We start from the raw sequence: 21,363 nt of genomic DNA, 5'->3' as shown, positions 1-21,363 counted from the left end.
ATCACTTCAGTAGCAATAACCATAATTTGGGATATTACTGATACTTGGCTTCAAATTTCCTATTTAACCCTCCAGAGTCATGGGCATCTGGTATAGTCATACCTTTCATGTGTTATTGTTTACGTAACTCCTGCAATTTTATATTACAGCGCAGAAAAGATACATCTGTGACCCAGAATTTTCTCAAAAAAATCCAAGTAGATTTGCAAGCAACAAATTAAAATGAATTAACCTGATGTAACTGGCTTACAGTTAATAGTAGTAAGAGTTTGAATTCAAGATTAGGACTGTATATGTTTGTCCCCTTATTACTGGAGTACTAATATACTACTTTGTATCAAGCAATACATAGATTTTGGTATTTGCCAATATGAATGTGTCCCCCTCCCTCACATTGCTCATATGCCACAACCTAGTAAAGAAAAAAACCTAGGTATATTTACTAGGGATCATATCTGATGCTGCAGAAAGTTGGACTACCTTCATTGCCCTAGAATATAGCAAGTCCTACTATGTTCTAATATAAAGAAGGGAAATTCTGCAATTTTTTTTTTTTTTTTTTTTAAGTATTTTCATTTGTTTTCCTCTCTCAGATGACAAACGCTCACCAGTGAGTAGAACACAGGGTGTCTCCCCTCAGGTGAAGAGGGCACATTAAGACTATGTAACACTCCAGGCAGGATGCTCACATGCTAGCACTGGAGGAAATTATACCCTGTTAGAATGAAATAGATGAAAAACCTGCCATCACAACATGATGTGTGGCCTATCTCCCATTTCCAAACTGTCACCTAGTGGCCAACAGCCTGTTCCGTTTATGGCCTTTATCCATTAATTCAAGAAGATCAGCTGTGATAAAATCATATCCTAAATCCATACATCATCTCGCTCACAAGCAAACAGAAAGGGTCTGTTAGATACAACATTAGATAGTCTTTTCTGTAATTAGTTAAAGTAAGGTCCTACTGAAAACGTTCTCATGGAAAGAGGATTCAAGCAAAAGAACAGGTTCACTATAGCAGGAATTATAGCTTGCTGGTCTCAGTAGTTGCAGAAGTCAGACTTCACCAGACAGTCTCATTATCACTGCCTGCTGAAGCCTTACAGCGCATCTTTGCCTCAACATTTCCTGCCTCATTTTGATGTCACTGTTGCATCTGCAGTAGGTAGATCACAGTCGCATTTAGAAAGCAAAATTTGATTCTCTTTGTTAAATCCATTACCAATTCTTTTCTTTGCATGTTTTTCCCAAAGTTTTTGAGATCACAGCTTGGTTTCCCCCAAAGATTCATGAAGGAGAATCCCCACGGTACCCCAATGCTCCAGGCCTGGGCAAAGACTTCTGCAAGGCATCAAGCCAAGCACAGCAAGGGACAGTGCATCCCCACGGGACCTTGGTGCAGGGGACGGAGGAGTAAACTGACTTTAGAGTCCCAGCTTTACTTGCAATTACCACCTCTACAAATGCAAAGAGGGCCCCTAGTGGGATTGTATCCATATATTTTCCAGCCCTATGGAAAGTGAACAGGTATAGCCTAAAGTAATAATTTACTTTTTCCTTCCCTCAGTTCTCCCTTTGCAATGGGCTGCTGAAAGGACACATGATTTCTCCCTTTTGGAGGTCTACAGCATAAAGAATGCTGTATAAAACAAACAAAACAAAGTAGTGTTGTTAAATTGGAATGACTTTCCTAAGCAAGAGTAAAGAAGACAGATCTAGGGAAACAGCAGCCTAGAAAAATTCATTAGCATGCTTCAAGATTTATTGAGCAGGGGCTAATGATACTACAAATGTATATAGATGTTCCTGTTATGTTTGAATGATAACGCCTGAAGGTGCCATTAAGACTGTGGGAGATGTTAATGACATGCTAAGGAGGATTGCATGTTCCTCAAGAGTCAAGAGAGACAAGCTCTCACCCTGTGCCTGACCTGCTGCGTGACCTTGGAAAGGTCAAGTGACTTGCCCAGCCTCTAACGCTCTGCTTTTCTCTGCCTGGACTGCAGCCGCTGCAGGGCCAAAGTCTTTTAGTACCTGTAAACAAGCACCTCATGTATTGGGGTGCAGTTTCAAAGCACACCTACCCCCCAAATACATGAGCAGTTATGCTCACAGTTCTATATTAATACATTCAAATTGTATACTAGTGTGAGAGCTACAACAGAAAACTGTAACATCCTGAGCAACACCTTTAAAATTCAATAAATACACATTTTTGATGAAGGAAGTGAGCATGGATCAGTGCTAGTCCTCTGTGAGCAGTGAACTATCAACAGTCCTCCCCGCACACAAAGTTTCTGCGAGAAATACAAAACCATAGGAAAGTATATGAAAAGTGCCAGCTATGCTGTATCATAGACTGCTCATTGTCTGAGAATAATTCATACACTGTTAAGAAAACTAAGACTTACTCACGCTTCTTAACTTCCTCAGATACCTCACATAGAAGGTTCTGTCAACAGCATTCATTTTGCCAAAGAGGAAAACAAAGCCCCCACCCCCCAAAAAACCAGCAAGCTTGTCTTCTCTCAAAAATTCACATTTGGAAGTTTCCCTCCATCTTACCTCAAGAGATATCAGGACACCACCTATTATTTCTGTACTAGCACTGACAATAAATAACGTGCAGAATTCTTTCTCATCTTAAGATTACGAAAATGGCTTTTTTAATATCAAAGTGAGAAGACCTACTTGTTTTAAAACCATCTTGATTTTAATAATGCAAATATTTTCATTTTCAAAAGCACACAATACTACTTGTTCTCCCTGTAACCCAATATAGAATAATTTCTTCCTTCCATTCTGTTCATGCTTACACGCATCTTCTTCCTTACAGTTGGACATCAAGATGTCACAACATAACCTAGAGAATTACTCCCTCTTCGAAGCATACCAATCCTAAACGAATAACCTTAATTGACAGATTCCTGCATTTAGGCTACCTTCAGCATCTCTATAACGGCTAATCTCTACAGTGGGCTTTCAGAAAAAACAGCACAAGCTCCTTTAATTATTTTTACCTTCCTTCAAACTTCGCATGGAGCACACATGGTGGATAGCCACAGTTGCATCCTGGAGAACCCTTCTGTAATTCAGCAATCCTCTGTATCATACACCGCTACATTATGAAGGACTTAACTGTATGACATGAATCATCCTGCAGATGAAAATAGGCTTGAACACCTGTATAAATCGAAGTGGTTTCATAAATTTTTGACAGCCTGTCCCCACCAGAAACCCCACCTAGGCCTACAGCAGAGCCATAGCAGTACACACTAAGTAGCTGGACACTGCTTGTGCCTTCAACTTGGAATTTTGATGCTTAACCTAGCTAGTCTTTAAGACTTTGAGGTACTAAAAACGTCTTTCCTGTCCTAAAAATTAATTCTATATGGAAGTAGCAACACTTAAAACTATGTATCTCTCTATCTCAGGATCACATTTATCCTTGGAAGGCTCCCACCCTGATAAGAACACAGAACCAAACCCAAAAGCAGACAGCAGAAACCAGACTCACTGTCCCAGCCACGTGCTGCAGAGCCACCTCTCTGCTCACAGACTTTCCACACAGGCTGCTTCGGGCCTGGTGGCTTGGGTACTCTTCCAACACAGAAGCAAGAGTATTGTCACATTTTTCTGTTAGGCACTTTCTCCTGGACCTGCCTCATCGAAACTTCACTCCGACAAACACCCATTTCCTGTGCTCTTAGGGGAAGAGCCTGTCCTACTACCCTCTTCTCCTGGAAGGACTAGGCATCTCCACCACAGGGAGCTCTAGCCTACTTAATGCCACAGCAGCTACCAGCATTTTAAATAACAGCCTCCTGGTTAACCCTGGTTAAGCAAATCTGCTACTAATTGATTAAAGCTAGCAAGCTCCTTGTCTGAGCTAGACCTACCACCTTTGTTACCATCAGCAAGCAGATGGACTGTAAGAGGTAACTCCACTGCATTTTGGATGCAGAGGCTGGGGCATTACTGCCACGCATAAAGAATACCTTGATTTTTCTACTTTATTTTTGGCCTGGTGCATCCAAACAGAATAGAAAGATCTTAAAAACTTAAGCCACGTGGCATCATTCAAATTAACTTCCAAGAACAAGTTACATCTTCATTGCACCTACCACTCTTTCTTTTTTTTAAGGTCATAAAGAACAGTTAAAGAAAAAAAGTACTGCATTTCCCTTCTGACTGAGGTTTAATATAATGAAGAACAAATGGAAAGTTTTGGTAAGACCCAAACCAATTCCACTTCAAAAAAAAAATTATAGTTTAAAAAAAAATAATAACTCAGAGATAACAGCAGCTAACAAAGGTCATCAAGAGCTGATACGATATCATACAACATTAGCCATTTCACTTTGTTTCTCATCCTAAGGAGAACAAAACCAAAATACCATCTCCTGCCTCCCCTTCAAAATAGGGGTTGTTGAATAATTTCCACTCCTTAAGTGAGGCAATGAATAAACTTTTGCATATACAAGACTTTTACCTTACTACTCATCTTCTCTGAAGCCAAGGTAGAAAAACAATGTCTTCTAAACAGCTTTTCTCTTAAAAAAAGAAAAAAAGAAAGAAAAAAAAGCCAAATCTTAGATAAGGGACTGCCTTGAACTTCAGCTGACTCACACACACTTATAGAGTTTTAGCAAGGCCTTCCCTCTCTTTAGCAGGAGCCCTTCCCATGATTCTTCTCTTCCATCTGCAGGCACCAGATGCCACTCCTCCGGGCTCTGAATTTATTGAGGTAATCAGGGAGCGTGAGTAAGGGTTTCTTTCTTGGCAGTTCATTGTCATGGTAATTTTGATAACTGCCAAAACAAAACCCCAGGTGCCTTCCTTTTGCAATTCATACTCCTGGAGAATGAGCTCTTCATGTTTGCATGTTCAGAGGTGAAGCAGGAGATGAAACATCAGGTACCACTCAAGTACCAATGATTTTGTGCATGTGTGACTTGTAAAGCAAGGCTCACACTTCTTGCCCTTGCATCTGGAGGCTTAACTCATTATTTGGACAGCACCACAGCTGGCCAGTAGCATTGGTTCAGGTGTACTATGAGAATAGGCACATGCAAGCAAAATGGTTACAGGATCTTGGTACAGAGCCAAAAATATGGCTTCAGACCAGTGGCCGGACTTGTGCTGAGGATAAATAAGTGGTATTTGGATTGGAGTAAAGGATAGCCATTTGGTTCCCCTTTCTGTATTAGGCTATGGGAACTAGTGTGTCTGTGCTCAGATTTGCTAGAGAATTACAGAGATAGTGGCAGTCTGCCTATTAGCGGTGGGTACTCAGTGCGGGGTAGTATGTGTTACCAGTGTGGGATGCAGTTTGCCACTAGCAGATAGGGCTGAGCTTTTTAGGATCCAGGTAGAGACAGCTCAGCTGATCTAAATCCTTTTTTAACCCCCTCTGATATTCAGAAACTTCTGAAATTTTGGTTCCTATTTTCTTCATCTCTAAAGGTAAGTAAATGTGGTCTTGAGAAAAAGTTTCAGATTTATCTTTAAAGATTAGACACAGGGCATATCAATTAAATCTTTGCTTGCCTTTATCAGATGAAGCCCTGAGCATTCACTGCAGCTAAACTTAATTGGAATATCAACAGCCTTATTGATAGCAAGAGCTGGATGAATATTAAAGAACATATTCACAAGTGTTTGTCAAACAATAGCCATAATTTAATTTCAGAAGGTGTTCGTTGTCCTTATACAAGTGTCTGTAGAAGGAAACTTTTGTTGCCAAGAATGCTGATGGGAAAGAAAGCATTGCAAGTGCTCACATAAAAGCATTCATTCTAATACTAGTACCAAAACTCGTGTATAATTATCCTGAAAGTGTCTTGTGAGTTTGAGAGCTGAGGGAGAGTTTCATAGCGTGTGCTATCAGAAACCTCCACAAATAACTTCCACAGCAGTTGTGTTTGCCTGATTTATCTACCAGACCAATAGGGGCACACTGGTAAGCTGGCGTATCTGCAAGACGACTCATAGAAAGGAGAAAGAAAAAAGTTAGCTCAGAAAAGTTGTTCTGAATTAAAAGCTAAACTTTGCTGAGAAACTTTAGAAATGTTATCTCCAAATCTATAGTGGTCCTCTCCCTCTCCTTGATTTTTATCTTCTCTTAGGCAGTACGCAGTGTTCTCATTGTGGGTCAAGAGTTACGGACAGATATCTTGGCCGTGGAATATATCTGACATATACAAGTCATTCCCCTTCGCATTAGTTTCCCTGTCTTCTTCTTCTTTTTTTTTCTTTTAATTCAATACAGCTTGTCGTCATTTTATTTTGCAGTGATGTGTGGCGTCACTACTGTTTAACTCTCACTGTCGTCTTTTGCATCGTTTCTTTCCTCTTCATGATACTACAAACCATTAAGTGGTACGGCAGTGGCCTGCATATTTTTATTTCTTGTCTTTCAGTCTTGCTAAAACGCTGTCAGAGATGAGGTATGACTTACTCATTTCAGCACAAGACGTTGTTTCAGAGTACTCAAGTGCTTGACTGACTCCTTAGCAAAGTTAAACTGTGAAGCTGCTTGCTAAAGGCTGTTGTAGATGCTAAAAATTTACATGCTTCAGAAAGAGTTTGGTGAAATTCATGGAAAAAAAAATCTAAAAGGAGCTATTAAATAGGGAAGTCCCTAGCCTGCAAACTGCTGGAAAACTGGAGACTGTACAGTCATTTGTACAACTGCTCAGGCCAAAATCAGGTATTTAGTTAGTTAGGTGCCTAACTACCACTCATTCGTAGTTTCCCATTCACTGTGAGATAAGTAGCTAAATACCATAAAAAATCTGGGCTCAGACCTCCTAAAGCTTGTTTGCAAGTCTGTGAAATATGTACATGTATAATCCTGATTAGATTCATGAAAGGTATGAGTTCAGAAACGCAGGGACATTCCCATTCCTGACAATGGGAGCTCTATACTAAACTAGAACTGTAGCAAAGCTAGGCCTATAGTTGGTGCCTTGGAAAATCCCAGCTTAACTGCATTAAACTTAGTCAGCTGCTTGCAACAGTGAGTTTCAAAGACTAATTACTCGGTTCATGCTCTAACAACACACATAGCTGCGGATTGCCTTGTCACTTTTTTTCCATTGTGCTTAAAACAGCATAAAACTCACAGCCAGATTTTTGCATTTTTAAACATATACAAAGGGTACGTGTAATTTTGAGTTTCTTTTTAGTAGGGGATTGTTTGTATTGGAAAAGGGTTGTTAGTAAAAACAAGAATAAAAAAAAATATACAGCTTCTTACACATACAGCAAATGAGTCATCACTGGGTAACTTCGATTGCTGCTGCTGTGCTCAGTGTCTGGCTCCAGCACTAATTTAGACAGAATTTTACTTTCATTAGGAGGGGGGAAAAAAAACTTGCAAAAATCCTGTATTTTTAAGATATTTGATTCAAATAAAAGATTGAAAACTAAAGGGAGTGAGTGGTTTTCCTGTGGTAAATGCTAAGTTTCCTGAGCAAAATGAATACGCAGTGAAATTCAGCTCATATTTCACTTGACACAACCGATGCCATGAATCCAAAAACCACCTTGGCTCAATTTCCAAAGATGCTGTGCAATTCACTTAACACTCAATACTTAACTACAAGCATGTCAAAGAGAAATGAAGTCTTAAGGTAGGGCGTGTTTTAATGGAAACAGAAGAGCACTCAAACATGGCATTTGACATGCCGTGTCAGATGGCCGCGGTACGCATCTCCCGGTCCCAACATTGCAGCGCTTGGCGCTCGAGACGCGTGCTGGAAACCCACCACGCGAGCTGGCTGCCGCTGCCCGGATTGAGGCAGCACACGGGACTGGCTGAGAGCAGCATCTCTTCGTGCAAGGTGAGGTCCTCACACAAGCAAGAGATGAGCCAACCTTGAGGACCTGCAGTTTAAAGCACGTGGGATCAAGCAGAGGACTAAAGCAGAAGGAGCTGAAGGGACTAGCTAAGAAACCACCCAGCAAGTAGGAAAAACCCAGCCAGCAAAGAGAGGCTCTCCCAGGCTGGAGCGTGAGCTGCTGGACCGCAGCGCAACGCGATGCAGGAGCTAGGAACTCCTCCCTGGGTCACACACCGCGCTTGGAGCGTACACTCATCAGCGTTGTGGACGGTGCCAGCTGGCCAACGCTAATCACACTGAAGTCAGAGCCCTACAGGGATACCGCAGAAACCACTTGCCGTTTTTCACTACGGAAAGCAAGGAAGAGAAGGAAAAAGCTGCCAATATGACTAGGAGAGGGCATCAGACTATAGGCATCTGTATCTTGTACCTCTTTTAGTAAGCTTGCTGCCTTCTCCTCTGTCCTGGCACCTCCCACTCACCCTTTTGTCCAGGTGCCCTTCTCTCCTCTGGGGAAGGAGCAGATGGGGGAAGCAAACTGTGTTTCTCACAGCTGCTAATGCTTCCAGCAATGAGGAAGACACTTAAAGCAGCTGATGCTGTAGCTCCAGGGTGAGTTGAAGAAGTGTTGTCAGGTGAACTTGGACCCCCCAATTTAGACTGCATGGAACAAGGATTTTCTCTGGGGGACCAGGGCCGGGGATGAGCATCCTTGCTATAAGTTTCAAAGTGACAGTCTCCCTTTGAGCATATGAGGGAGCTCCAGGCAACTAGAGGTAGGAAGAGCATGGGTGAATCTTCACCTCATAGCGCAGGAAGGTTTGCCAGAAGCACAGCACATCTCTTTGTTTTCTCCATTAAATTGTTTCTACTCTCTTACAGGTTTCAGAAGTATACTGATGATCTAATAATACTAGGAAGAATAATATTATTAGGGACTCATTATTCTGGCTGCTCTATAAAACAGATAAAAGTTGGTGTCTGTCTCAGCTCACAGTATCTACAGACTTGCAGGTCTCCCATCACACCTAATTGAGGCAGCTTTGGTTCAGATGTGTAGCTCTTCTCACCATCATTTCTCGGGTAATATTCAAGCAGGCACTATGAGGCTGTGTCCACTCTCCCCCATGATGTTTTTCAATGCCCAGGACACTCCACGGATGTCCGGGTGCGATTCAAGTGGAGAGACATTTAACTGGATTGATGCGGGAATGGTCTGCAGCTGAGTATCATGACTTTAGATGCAGACTGTCAATTGGGTGGTACAAGAACGAGAAGTTTGGATCCTAGTGACGTTACAGCCCCTTTAAGCAAGGCAGGTAGCACAGAGGGAGCAGGGCTGGGTACGAATGCAGTTGCTGGTCTCCTTGTGACCCGTTTGCACTATTGAAACCTAACAAAAACCAGTCCTCTCTTTCCTTCTACAATGAGCTATTAAACCCTATTGTGGATTACGCAGCTTTGCCCTGTCGCTCGTGCTGGAACGTGCTTTTTTTGGATGCGTTCAGGACACGGTGCAACACAAAAGCTCGCGAGCATCCCCATGCAAGCACGCTTGACTCAGCAGAAAGGACTCGGAGCCGCGTGCCTCTCCCGGGACGCGCTGTCACGGCCTGCCCTCCGCTCTGCTGTGCCACCGCAGCCAGCGTTGCTCCGAGCCGCGGGCCGCTTCCCTGGGAGGAGGGCAAGCAACGGCAAAGATGGGGCAGGAGAAGGGACTTGGGACACTCTCATTTCCATGTGGCTCTAGCTCAGGGTTTCAATGTCATTTAGGATAGGAAATAATTTCTGATCACTTGTATTGACTCCAACAGTAACACTGAAGGGAGTAGTTTATACCACGTGGCTGCAAAATACTTATGCACGAGCGGTTTGCAGGGTGGCTCCCACCGCTGGCATTTTGTTTGTGCGTGCTTGGGTTTAAATACGCGGAAAAATCTGGTGGGGCTGAAGGCAAATATCGAGAGCAAACATTTGCAGAAGCAGAGCTGAAGAGCGCACACCTTCGTTGCACCCACACTGCTTGAACCGCCGCACCTCTGAAAACTGCCGTCACCCCGGGACCCTGGCACCGCCAGCTACCGCCTTTTGGAGGCTTGTTTCTCCCATCATGTCACCACACTTTAGGCATTAGCAGAAAAAAAGCTTAGCTGAAGTTTTACCAGGAGACCAAGGTGAACATATGCAACTGCAAAGAGTTCCCTCGTACCTCCACATACCTTCGTCGCCGAGCTCCTGTCCCTGCTCGCGGCTATTCGGCCTCCGCGACCACGGGCAGAGGCAGGCTCCGGTGCCCGCACTCCCTCTCCCAGCCGGCAATTAGAGCAAAACGAACATTTGCTCTGGGGGAACGTGGGGGGCACGTGGACGAGGACGTGGGTTAGGGAGCGGGGTGCCCTCTTCAAAATTCAGCGTTTGCCACCCACGGTGTGTGCGGTCCTGGCAACCACGACGATGGAGGGGTGGCGATGAAGGGGGTAAGGGCGCAAAAAGGGAGCTCGCGCCTGCTTCTGCAAGGGAAAAGGTGGCAGGGGGGAATTACAGTAGGTGACTGCAGCCTGTGTTATAAATGTCTGCCTGCTTCTGCTTTAAATATTGGGTTGGGATACAGGATGCCTGTTGCCTAAAAGGTAAGTGGCAAAGGAGCCACTGCATAGAAATGTTAGTGTAGAAAATGCTTACTAGGTAGAAAGTAAATTAATTTTAATGGAAAACTTCACATAAAAAGAATTATTTGGAGCAGAAATTCAAGTGATAAAAGATTTCAGGCCCTTTTTTCTTCTTCCCCTGTTTCAAGACACATGTTTTGCGGAAGGGATAAACTCCACAAATTGCCAGCACCATAAAAGCCCCATTGCAGAGCACCTGGCTAGGACCCTGGCCTTGGCCACGTTTCTCCTCCATGGTTTTGTTCAGCACACCCAATCTCTCTGTATCTCTGTTTTCCAGCCGTGATTTAGGCATCTAAATAGATACAATTCTGCATCTTTTTAATTTCTCATGGATTTCTTGTATACTGAAGACAAGACCCTACCCGGGTGGGAGGCAGCTGGGCATTGCACACCGTGCCTGGCCAAACAGGGCCTCGCGCGCTACCTTAAACTACTGTCCACATTCATAAAATCGTATTTATATTGTATTGCAAATAAAGTAATATTTATAGTCATCTTATTTAAGGGGCTTCCCACAGCTGCCTTATCCACCGATGAAAAAATGACAAAGCCTCCCTAATCTAATTTTTACGGTGAATGGAAATTGCAGTATCTAAGTCAGACGCTGTCACAGCTGTGACTTACAGGGACTATTCTGTATAATCGCAGCGATTTACCCTCCAAATCGCGGTGCTAAGGGGCACCGCCGCACCGCTTCGGGTCCCTCCGGCCGGCCCCCGCCGCCCCGCTTACCTCCGGCGCCTCTCCCGCGGCCTCGCCGAGCCTCTCCGCGGGGCCGCCGGGATCGCGGCGCGGCGCCGGGAAAATCCCATGCGGGCTCCGGCCGCCCGGGATTAATCTGCGGCAGGGCAAAGCCCCGCGCGGAGCAGATTAGCGCGGTCAGCAATGAAACGCCGGCGCTTACCCTGCCAGCGGCAGGCAGCAAAAACCCCGCTCAAGGACAGAATATGGTTCCTCCTTAAGGGCTGCGGCGCTCCGAGTCGCTGCATCTATCAGCTGTTGGCGTTTCTGGGACCATAAACAAGCCGGCTGTGTCACAGCTGTCTAAATATAGTGCGAGCCCGGCTGCCTTAACGCTGCCTGCGCCGGCCGCATGGCTCGGCGCAGGGATTTTTTCCCGGCGAAGGCTATGACTAAGAGGAATCGCCTGCCGGAGGGCTCGCAGAAGATGGAGGCTCTCATCCAAATTCGGAAGCTGGGTGAAGTCCCTAGTTCCCAGTCTTGCAGGCCCGTCTTGACGTTTTCCTCCCCCTCCTCCTCCTCCTCGGCAGTAGCCAAAATAAGGGTGTAGGGATAAGAGTCACAAATATACCACAAACGGGTTAAAATTCAGGATTTAAAGCCCCGGTAATCCAGAAATAATGCTGTGCAGCACGAACACATACCTTAGGTATCGAAATTAGATGCACAGCATGGCCAGCATAGCCGCCGGTCTCCCTGATATTGTCTGCTCCTGCCCTCGCCTCTCGGAGCAGCCTCGGCTGTGGCTGCCTTAGAAACGCCGAAGCAAATTTAATATTGTGCGATTTTTTTTTTTTCTGGGCAGAAACAGGCTTTTTAAAGGGAATGCAGTATTATGTCTACCTCGGAATAACAAACTATGCAATTGTGAAGGTCAGCTTGGCAGCGGGCGTGCTGCAAAAGGCTGAAGATCTGCTTTTATCAATATTTATATTCTTAAATATACGCCCAATTAACCTTTCTGTAAGAAATATAGGTATGTTCAGATATGAACCATGATTATTATTTTAAGCCTGAACATGACTTTATTTTTCTTCATTGAAGCTAATATGCCCAAATGGATTTCAGAGTATTAAAAGGCACAAATGCATATTTGGGGGTGCAAGAGGAGATGGTGACGTTCTGCACCTGGTTATTCAGGTGTGCAGAGCAGGAGACAGCTTTAAGGTATTAAATGCTAAATGCATAGGTATGTTTTTACTAATTTCAGCATCTTAAATAGCCATCAGATAGCAATATGAGATACGCTGAAAAGAGAAGCAGGTTTCCTTGCAATAGATTACATCAAGTATGTTATATAACGTTTTTAACTGGGATTTTTGCATCAAAGCTGCAGAATTGCAGGGTGCATTCCTAACGATTACTCAGCAGCGCCGGCTGCAAACAAATCGCGCATTTGCTCGTGCAGCGTCTGGCCCCGCTCCCACCCCGCGCCGCTGCGTTTATCCCGCTTCCTCACCTTTATTTGCGGCGCCGTTCATCCTCGCCCCGCTCGGCTGGCGGCAAGAAGCCCGGCGGAGCGCCCGGACGCCGCCGGCTCCCGATGTGTCATGCGGGTCACCGGGGCGGGATGCGCGCACGCAGCCGGGCACCGACTTTGGGCTTATCCCCAGCCAGCAGACGATGAGGATGAGGATGCAGCAGGCAGCACACAGCTCCCAAAATGCGGCACGGAGCAGGATCGGGAGTGCACAGAGCCGAGGGAGCCTGGCAGCGGGTTTTTCCCCTTAGGCGACGTGAGATGCCGCGGGCGAGCGCGGGGGCCGGCACGTGGGGCAGCGCTGAACGGCGTGCCAAGGCCCGGAGCAAAGACGTGCCGGTCCGCCGCGAAGGGTCACACGCAGTGGGGACCGCAGCGGGGCCGAGGCACCGCGCTGGGCACCCGCCACCGCTGCAGCTAAGCGATGCCCCAGCCACGCTCACCACCGCTCCCACCGGCTTTAATGCAACGGCACGACGGATGCCACCGGGTTACGGGCTCCCGGGGCGGTTCCGGGGTTTTGACCGGTGATCCCGGTCCCCTCGCCCGCATCCCCGCGGCATCCCAGCGCCCAGCAGCTCCAGCCCCGGGGAAGCGGAGGAGCGCGGCGAGCGGGTGGCTCCGGGCGCTGCCCCCAGGGCCCGACGCTGGAGGACGAGGCTAAGGCAGCTTTACTGCAAATAATCAGGGTGCAATGCAGAAAGCAAGTAAAGAATACCGTCTTACATAAATGGATGTGTATTGTAAAACACACACAAATTTAACAGAAAGAGAGGAATTTAATGCCATTAACGTCCAGGTTGTGAAGTGCCAGGAAACCCGTAACGGGCGGCTGCACCCCGGGGAAACACCCGCCTTAATTAACGGGGTCGCGGGTAAGCGGGACACACCAGCACTCCTTGGGGACCGTCCCGCGCCCGCCGGAGCAGCGAGAGGGTCCCCCGCCGGCTCTCCGCAGCCACGCGGCGGCCGGGGACCAAACCCGGGCCGGGTCACCCCGAAAGGGGACGCGATGCTGCTGCGTCACCGGCGCTTGCTTTGCCGCCCCACGGCTACTCGACAGCTGAAAACGAGCCTCTCCGGGCTGCAGCCTTCGGTTTTCCCCCCGGTTTCCTTCGCTAGCTCACGTCGCTCTTCTTCCTCCCTATTTTACCAGCTGGAGCTGTGCAGAAGAAATACCCCCCCGCCCACGCCGCTGCCCCAACAGATGCCACGGGACATGGGAAGGAGCAGAAGGTTTTATTGATGCCTGCGGAGCGGCGATGGGATGCTCCGAGGAGGGAGCTGCAGAGGGGAGCATCGCGCTGCGTTTCGGCGCCCCGGCAGCACCATCTTCCTCCTCCTCCTCTTCCTCACTGCCCGCAGCAGCACAGCTGCGGTGCAAACCCAGGGCTTCGAGCAGACATCCCCGGCACGGGCACATCGCTGCAGCTGCATATTTCTGGATCAAATCAGACACGTTCCTGACTGAGCCCATTTGCAATATCGGGGGTACCGGGGGCCTCGCATCTTCAGAGTCTCTAAAAATGCACTTTTCTACAGCAGAAAACCCCATCACCTCTTCCCCTCTTGCCTGACGCCGTTAGAAGGAAAACATCCCATGCATTTCAGCTATTTCTAGGCTTGCGTTTAAAAAAACAGCCCAGCCCTTTCCTCTAGGTCATGGAAAAAAAAAATCTAAAATCCTTCCCATCTAAAATCTGCCATAGGTTTTGTTTTAGCTACCATAAAATCTCCCATAGGTTTTAGCTACCCAACTGGCCCGGCACAAGCCCCGACAGCCCTCCCAGCCCCGGCCGAGCCGCCGGCGGTCTGGTGCAGCCCCGCGAGCCGGGCCAACGCGAGCAGCTCCGCCGGGCGCTCTCGCCAGCGGAGGCTAAAATCCAGCGCTTGTTTTAAACCTGAAGAATACACGTCTTGCTTTTTTCTTAAATATATACTCTACAAAATAAGGCAACTCACGGGGACTCGAGGAGGTCCCCGGGGATTAGGTACGACCTCCACGCCAGACGGGTTTACAGTACTTCCAGTTTGGGAAAGCCGGCCCCGACACCAGCCGCAGACCCGGGTGCCGGCGCTTGCAGAAACACGTTCAAATAAACCTTTGGGAGAAACTATTACAATATGACCACTATGTCCCATAGTATTAAAAGCGATAAACGACTCGAGCACAAGCTAGTGCAACTCTTCTGCAACGCGGCGCCTGCTAATCGGCGTCGCGTCGTTCCAGCAAAGCTAGACCACGTAGCAGCTTCGTAGAAAAGCTTTCTCGTCTCTCTTCATGGAAAAAGCACAAATATAAAGTTTATCTCCAAAATTTTTGCCTCCTCTATGCATATTAACAGTGGAAATGGGATCTTCACAATTCTGGGTTTCCCGTGTTGCTCCCCAGCTCCCACCGGGCTAAGCCTTGCATTTTACAGCTTTATTTCTCTGAGAAATTTAATAGAAAAATTTAATAGAAAATAATTTAAAAAACAAATCGTGTAGAGCGGTCGGGGGCGGGCTGCACTGCGGGGCAGCGGAGCGGCACGTGACGGACCCGAGGGAGACGGGGCTTCGCGCGGCGGCAGCGGGGAGATCACGACACGCGACGCAGACCCGATATAATCATTACCTAGGTTTGCCTCATTGGTCAGTGCACTTGGATCACATGCAGAAATATTTTGTAGCCTGAAAACGAGAAACACTTATCCTAGCAGAGGTGACCTTTTAAAGGCAGGTCTTTTCATCCTGACACCGGCTGTAACCGTGTTTCCACAGCTCTTCTCCCGTGCATCCAGGGAAGTTACTCTAGACACCGCACGATCTGAGCACAGCCCCGGGACCGTGCTGAGACACCGGATACGGGGTTGCATTAATTCTTGGTCCTTTGCACAAAACGTTTAGTTTTCCTCTTCGGCGTGAACCGGCGGGATCCTGTGGCAAAGCAGAGCGTAAACGTACGGCCAGATTTTATTGGTCTCTGTCCCCGAGAACGAGTGAAGGACACCTCTGCTCCTGGAAAAGAGACGGGAGAGGAGTCAGGGCCTGCGGTTTTTTGGGGACAGGAGCGTTTGCGGCCCGCGCGGCTCCTAACAGGCTGCTGGCGAGGTTTCGCCCCCGCGTCCCGACCCACCTGTACAGCTCTATCACCGGCTTCACGGCGTCTTTGTACTTGCGGAGCCGGGCGGCCACCGCCTCGGGCCTGTCGTCCTCGCGCTGCACCAGCGGCTCGCCCGTGAGGTCGTCCAGGCCCTGCGGACGAGGCAGACGCGGCCCTGCAGCGACGCGCCGGCGGCGGAGCATCCCGCAGGCCTCCTCTTCCCACCTTTGCACCATCGGTCCATCCCGCCCTCCCGCTTCCCGGGGCTCCCGGGTGCTCAGCACCGACCGCTGCGGGATTTCCGCCCCGCTGATCTTAAAACCAACGGCGGAGAACGGCGTCTCCGGTCCGCGCGCGGTTCCTGCCCGCGGACGGCTCCCGCCGCGGCTCTTACGTGGACGTGGGGCGGGTTGAAGTCCATGTTGTAGACTCGGCCGCTGGCCGGGTGCACCCAGCGCGCGCTCAGCCGGTCCTTCAGCGTCTCGAACGGCACGTGCAGGCTGATCACCAGGTCCGGCTCGCAGATCCGGTCCAGCGCCTTGGCTTGTCCCAGCGTCCGGGGGAAACCTGCGCGCGGGGACGGACAGACGGACGGCCGTGAGACTGGGAAAGCCGCGCGGATGCACGCCCAGGGCCGAAAACGGAGGAGGAGGAGGAGGAGGAGGAGGAAGATGGCGCCTTGGGACAAACGTCTGCTCTGAAGAGCCACCAGAGAGATGCATCTGCCCAGGGTTTCTGGAGAGCACCAAGAGCGGTAGCTTCGAACCCCCCCGGTCTCCAGCTGCCGTGCCCCGAGCCCCCGTCACGCGGCACCTCCACGCTGCCAGGCCCTGGGGGATGAGGTCCGGGTAGGCAGCGTCCTCCCAAAGCTGGCCATCGTGCCCGGACACCTTGGCACGCGCGGCTGGAGATGGCTGCAGCGGACCTGCTCCCCGGCACGGCGTCCTCCCCTGTCCCGCCGCGCCGCCCCGCTGCCCGGAGCGGCCCCGCGCCGCGCGCTCACCGTCGAGGAGCCAGGCCTGGCCCTGCCGCTTCTCCAGCTCGGCCGTCACGACGCGGGTGATGACGTGGTCCGGCACCAGCAGGCCCCGCTCCACGTACTGCTTCGCCAGGACGCCGACCTCTGTCCGAGACAAAAAAACCCCACATGCATGACGTTTCTGTTAAAAAAAAAAGAGATTGCTCCGGCGGGGAGCAGACGCCAGGCTCGTGCCCCCGGCAGTGCAGGCAGGCAGGGCCCGGCTGCCCCCTCCCTCTCCCGTGTACAGCCGCCTCCCCGAAAAACTGGCGCCAGCATTTACACAGGATCTCAGGAATTGCAAATTCATGATTTTGCAGGCAAAACGAGCGTGCACAGCCAGGTGACCAGGCAGAGGCTGCAGGCCAGCGCTCCAGCACGGGGTGTGCACACCGCCACGGGTGCACGCTCCGGCACGGGTGCACGCTGCTTGCAGGCAGCTGCTGCAGTCCCTCTCCAGCCTCTCCGTCCCTGCCCAGCTCCCGCAAAGCACCCGAGGCGCCGCTGCCGCCCTCCTCTTGCCGAGGAAGGGTGAGCACATATTTCCGTGAAGGCCACTCCGTGCAAAACGTGCGCCTAAGAGCGCGCTCCTGCCCGCTGCTGCCCCGGCGCTTTGCAAGCTCTGCCTGGGGGTTTGCAAGCTCTGCCTGGGGATTTGCAAGCTCTGCTTGAGCAGGCGCCCAAGCTTAGCCCTCCGGCAGCGGCTGCCGAGCGCTGCAGCCACAGCACTCCTACACCTGCAATTTAGGCAGTTCAGATTTCCCCGGCGCTCCTGCCCTCCGCGGCGTCGCAGGCTGCAAAGCGAGCGCCGGCCTGGGGAAACCCGGGACGCCGCCGAGGCTGCCCGACCCCGCTGCGCCGGGCGCCGCAGAGCGGCAGCAGCCCCTGGAAAAGCCCTGGAAAAGCGGGCGCCTCTCTCGGCCCGCCGCGGGCCGTGGGGAGCCCCGGGGGTGCTTCGGTCTGTGTCACCCAGCCTGTGCAAACGCGGGGCTGGAAATCGCAACGCCGACGTCCGGGGAGCGTCCAAACAGCAGAGGAAAGATCGCTCGCTGTCGTCCCCACGCTTCCAAGCTGAAAAAGCTAGCGATAACCGCGAAAACGTCACTCGCAGCAGGTGCCACAGTTCCTGCACCAGTCACAGGCACATCGGTATCAGCGGATATCGCTGGGGCTTGCACGAAGTACATCGCCGAGGCCTGCATGCATTATATTAACGAGGTTTGAATGCATTATATTAACAAGGTTTGAATGCATTATATTAACGAGGCTGGCATGCATTATATTGACAGGGTTTGCATGCATTATACTGATGGGGTTTGCATGCATTACATGGCCAGGGCTTGCATGCATGACAGCGATGGGACACGCGTGCATTACATGGACAGGGCGTGCGCACACGTCCGTGGAGCCGCCGCAAGCAGCCAGGGCCCCTCAGAGGCGATGGGGCTGCGTGCAGGGGCCGGGCTGGCGGGTGCTGCTGGCCTGGGCTCCGTGCAGACAGGCCAGGCCGCCTGATTAATGGGTTCAGTGCCACTGCTGGCGCCACCGCGGGCTCCGGGCCCCCCCGGATCGGGGGAGACTTTGGACTCTGCCCCGCTGCCCCCGCGCAACGCTGACCGGGAGCCAGGCGCTGGCCGCTCTGTGCCTCCCAAGCCCGTAGCAAAGGGCCCCGGGGCGCGTGGAGCCGCGAGCAGCAGCGGCGGTGGCTAAACCGCCCCGTGTCCGCCGGGAAAGGGCCCAAAGGTGCAGGAGGCCCCGGGCGCCCCGGAGGCGCCTTTCCCGGGAAGCTGCCCGAAGCAGGGCGCGGAGACCGGGCGCCTCGCTGCACCGCACCGCGCTCCCACCCCTGCCCGCGGCTGCAGCCAGCGGGCAAGGCGGCACCTGCGAGTCAGGTCGGATGCACCAAATTAAGAGCGATTTAACCCGGAGGCGCTTCGTACCCGCTCCCCGGCACGGCTTCCGCTGGGAGCCTCGCCCCGGTGGATGCGCTTTGCAAAACCCCCTTGCACCCGCATCTGCCCCAGCCCCCCGCGGCCCCGCGCAGCCGCCCGCGTTCCCCTGCGTCCGGGAGCCTGACAGCGGGCAGCTTTACCGCAAGCCGCTCGCGTTAGGAAATCTCGTCGTCCTTCGCGTTTACACAAGGAAGTTTGTGGTTTTTTTCCGGCCGGCGGGCACAGGAGCGGCCGGTCTCGCGCTCCCGGACAGCGCCGCGACACGACGCCCCGGTGCAGGGACAGCACGGTGAACGAGAGCGGGAGAAATGGGGTGCCAGAGCAAAGCGCTTCCCCCCTTAAATCGAAGCCCCCCCGGAGGAGGGCACAGAGCGCGGCACAGCGGGCACGGCCCCTCGCGGGCTTCGCCAGCTGAGAAGTCGCCCCTGGTGACCCCAGCCCTGATGGCATGGCCATCCCCAGTGTCCCAGGTGTCCCAGGCGTCCCCGGCCCCGATGGCATGGCCACCCCCAGTGTCCCCGGTGTCCCCATCCCCGACGGCGCAGCCACCCCAGCGCCCCCGGCCCTGCCGGCACAGCCATCCCCGGTGTCCCTGGTCCCGACGGCACGGCCACCCTGGCGTCCCCATCCCCGACGGCACGGCCATCCCCAGTGTCCCAGGTGTCCCCAGCCCTGGTGGCACGGCCACCCCCCGTGTCCCTGGCGTCCCCATCCCCGACGGCACGGCCATCCCCAGTGTCCCAGGTGTCCCTGGTGTCCCCAGCCCTGGTGGCACGGCCACCCCCAGTGTCCCTGGTGTCCCCAGCCCCGACGGCACGGCCATCCCCAGTGTCCCAGGTGTCCCTGGTGTCCCCAGCCCTGGTGGCACGGCCACCCCCAGTGTCCCTGGTGTCCCCAGCCCCGACGGCACGGCCATCCCCACTGTCCCAGGTGTCCCTGGTGTCCCCAGCCCTGTTGGCACGGCCACCCCCAGTGTCCCTGGTGTCCCCAGCCCTGGTGGCACAGCCATCCCCAGTGTCCCTGGTGTCCCTGGTGTCCCCAGCCCTGGTGGCACGGCCACCCCCAGTGTCCCTGGTGTCCCCAGCCCCGACGGCACGGCCATCCCCAGTGTCCCAGGTGTCCCTGGTGTCCCCAGCCCCGACGGCACGGCCATCCCCAGTGTCCCAGGTGTCCCTGGTGTCCCCAGCCCTGTTGGCACGGCCACCCCCAGTGTCTCTGGTGTCCCCATCCCCGACGGCACGGCCATCCCCGGTGTCCCAGGTGTCCCTGGTGTCCCCATCCCCGACGGCACGGCCATCCCCGGTGTCCCCGCGGTCCCCAGCCCCGACGGTGCAGCTGCTCCCGCTGTCCCCATCCCCGACGGCACGGCCACCCCCGCGGTCCCCAGCCCCGACGGCACGGCCACCCCCGGCGCTCACCGCCGCCGGCGCGGAGGCTCTCCCGCAGGACGCGGCCGCTGGAGAGGCGCTGGAGGCCGAAGCTGCGGGCGATGCGCTCGCACACGGTGCCCTTGCCCGAGCCGGGGGGGCCCAGCACCACGGCCCGCAGCACCTTGGAGGCCATGGCCGGCGCCCGCCGCGGCCCCCGCGGGCAGCGCAGCCTCCGCCGCCGCCGCCGCCGCCCGCCCCGACACCTCAGCGCGCAGCGGCCGCCGCCGCCGCCGCCCCCTCGGGCCGCGGCACCCTGGGACTTGTAGTCCTGCCGCCGGCCCGCCCGCCCCGACGGGGCTCCCGCGGGAAGCCCCACGGCCGGGAGCCAGGAGCGGCCGCCCCGCCGGTGCCGTGGGGTCTCGTGGCCGGAGCAGCTCGGCGCGGCCCGGCCGTGGGATGCGAAACCCCCCCCCGAGGCGAAAAGCCGCCTTTCCCCGGAGCGCCCCGGCCACGCAGGGCTCGGGGCTGGCGTGGGGCCACTGCGGGATGTTCCCATGGGAATGGGGCCTTCCCACGGGGATGGGATGTTCCCATGGGAATGGTGCGCTCCGGGCCTGGCGAGCGCAGGAGATCCAGGCGGGATCCAGACGTTTGCAGAAAGGGCCCCGCTTGCCCCGAGGTGAGTCCCACGGCACGTCCAGGCCCGTGTCCCATGCCCGTGTGTCCATGTCCCACGTCCCCGTCCAGGCCCCTGTGTCCCCTGTCCGTGTGTCCATGTCCCGGTCCCTCTGTCCCTGTGTCCATGTCCCCATCCCATGTCTGTATCCTCTGTCCGTGTCCCTGTGTCCGTATTTGTGTCCTTGTGCCCATATCCCGTGCCCGTGTCCCACACCCGTCTCCTGTGTCCCATGTGTCCGTGTCCCACCATGTCCTGTACCCCATGTCCCCACACCCCCATCCCATGCCCATGTCCCATGTGTCCATGTCCCACCATGTCCTGTACCCCATGTCCCCACACCCCCATCCCATGCCCATGTCCCAGGTGTCCATGTCGCAGGTGTCCGTGTCCCTTCATGTCCCCATGGCCATGTCCCATGTCCCTGTGTCCGCCATGTCCCGTACCCCATGTCCCCACACCCCCATCCCATGCCCATGTCCCAGGTGTCCATGTCGCAGGTGTCCGTGTCCCTTCATGTC

General features: G+C 52.8%; 2 protein-coding genes across 5 annotated transcripts in view; both read right to left on the bottom strand.

The window, feature by feature from the left end:
* DNAJC6 (DnaJ heat shock protein family (Hsp40) member C6) overlaps positions 1–12,922 on the bottom strand; it is a 54,642-nt gene extending 41,720 nt beyond the window's left edge. For 2 of the 4 annotated variants that reach the window (XM_064516327.1, XM_064516326.1), the window contains exon 1: positions 12,721–12,918. Coding sequence is in view for 1 of the 4 variants with exons in the window: in XM_064516326.1 (XP_064372396.1) it covers positions 12,721–12,742 (22 nt within the window). In the remaining 3 variants the exon portion in view is untranslated. Of the gene's footprint in view, positions 1–11,252; positions 11,362–12,720 lie in introns of those variants that run through there. The other 2 variants (XM_064516325.1, XM_064516328.1) reach the window with 2 other exon arrangements.
* A 1,039-nt stretch (positions 12,923–13,961) lies between these two features.
* AK4 (adenylate kinase 4) lies at positions 13,962–20,460 on the bottom strand. The gene is made up of 5 exons (XM_064516324.1): positions 20,215–20,460; positions 16,830–16,949; positions 16,221–16,393; positions 15,860–15,978; positions 13,962–15,741 (listed from the first exon to the last, which is right to left on the bottom strand). Exons 1-5 carry the CDS (start codon positions 20,357–20,359, stop codon positions 15,627–15,629), a joined length of 672 nt encoding a protein of 223 aa, XP_064372394.1. The 5' UTR covers positions 20,360–20,460; the 3' UTR covers positions 13,962–15,626.
* Between the last annotated feature and the right edge of the window lie 903 nt (positions 20,461–21,363).

This window comes from Dromaius novaehollandiae, chromosome 8, assembly GCF_036370855.1.
Source record: "Dromaius novaehollandiae isolate bDroNov1 chromosome 8, bDroNov1.hap1, whole genome shotgun sequence".
In the NCBI taxonomy this organism is placed as follows: domain Eukaryota; kingdom Metazoa; phylum Chordata; class Aves; order Casuariiformes; family Dromaiidae; genus Dromaius; species Dromaius novaehollandiae.
The sequence above is the reverse complement of the archived record's forward strand: the minus strand, read 5'-3'. Positions and strand labels throughout refer to the sequence as shown.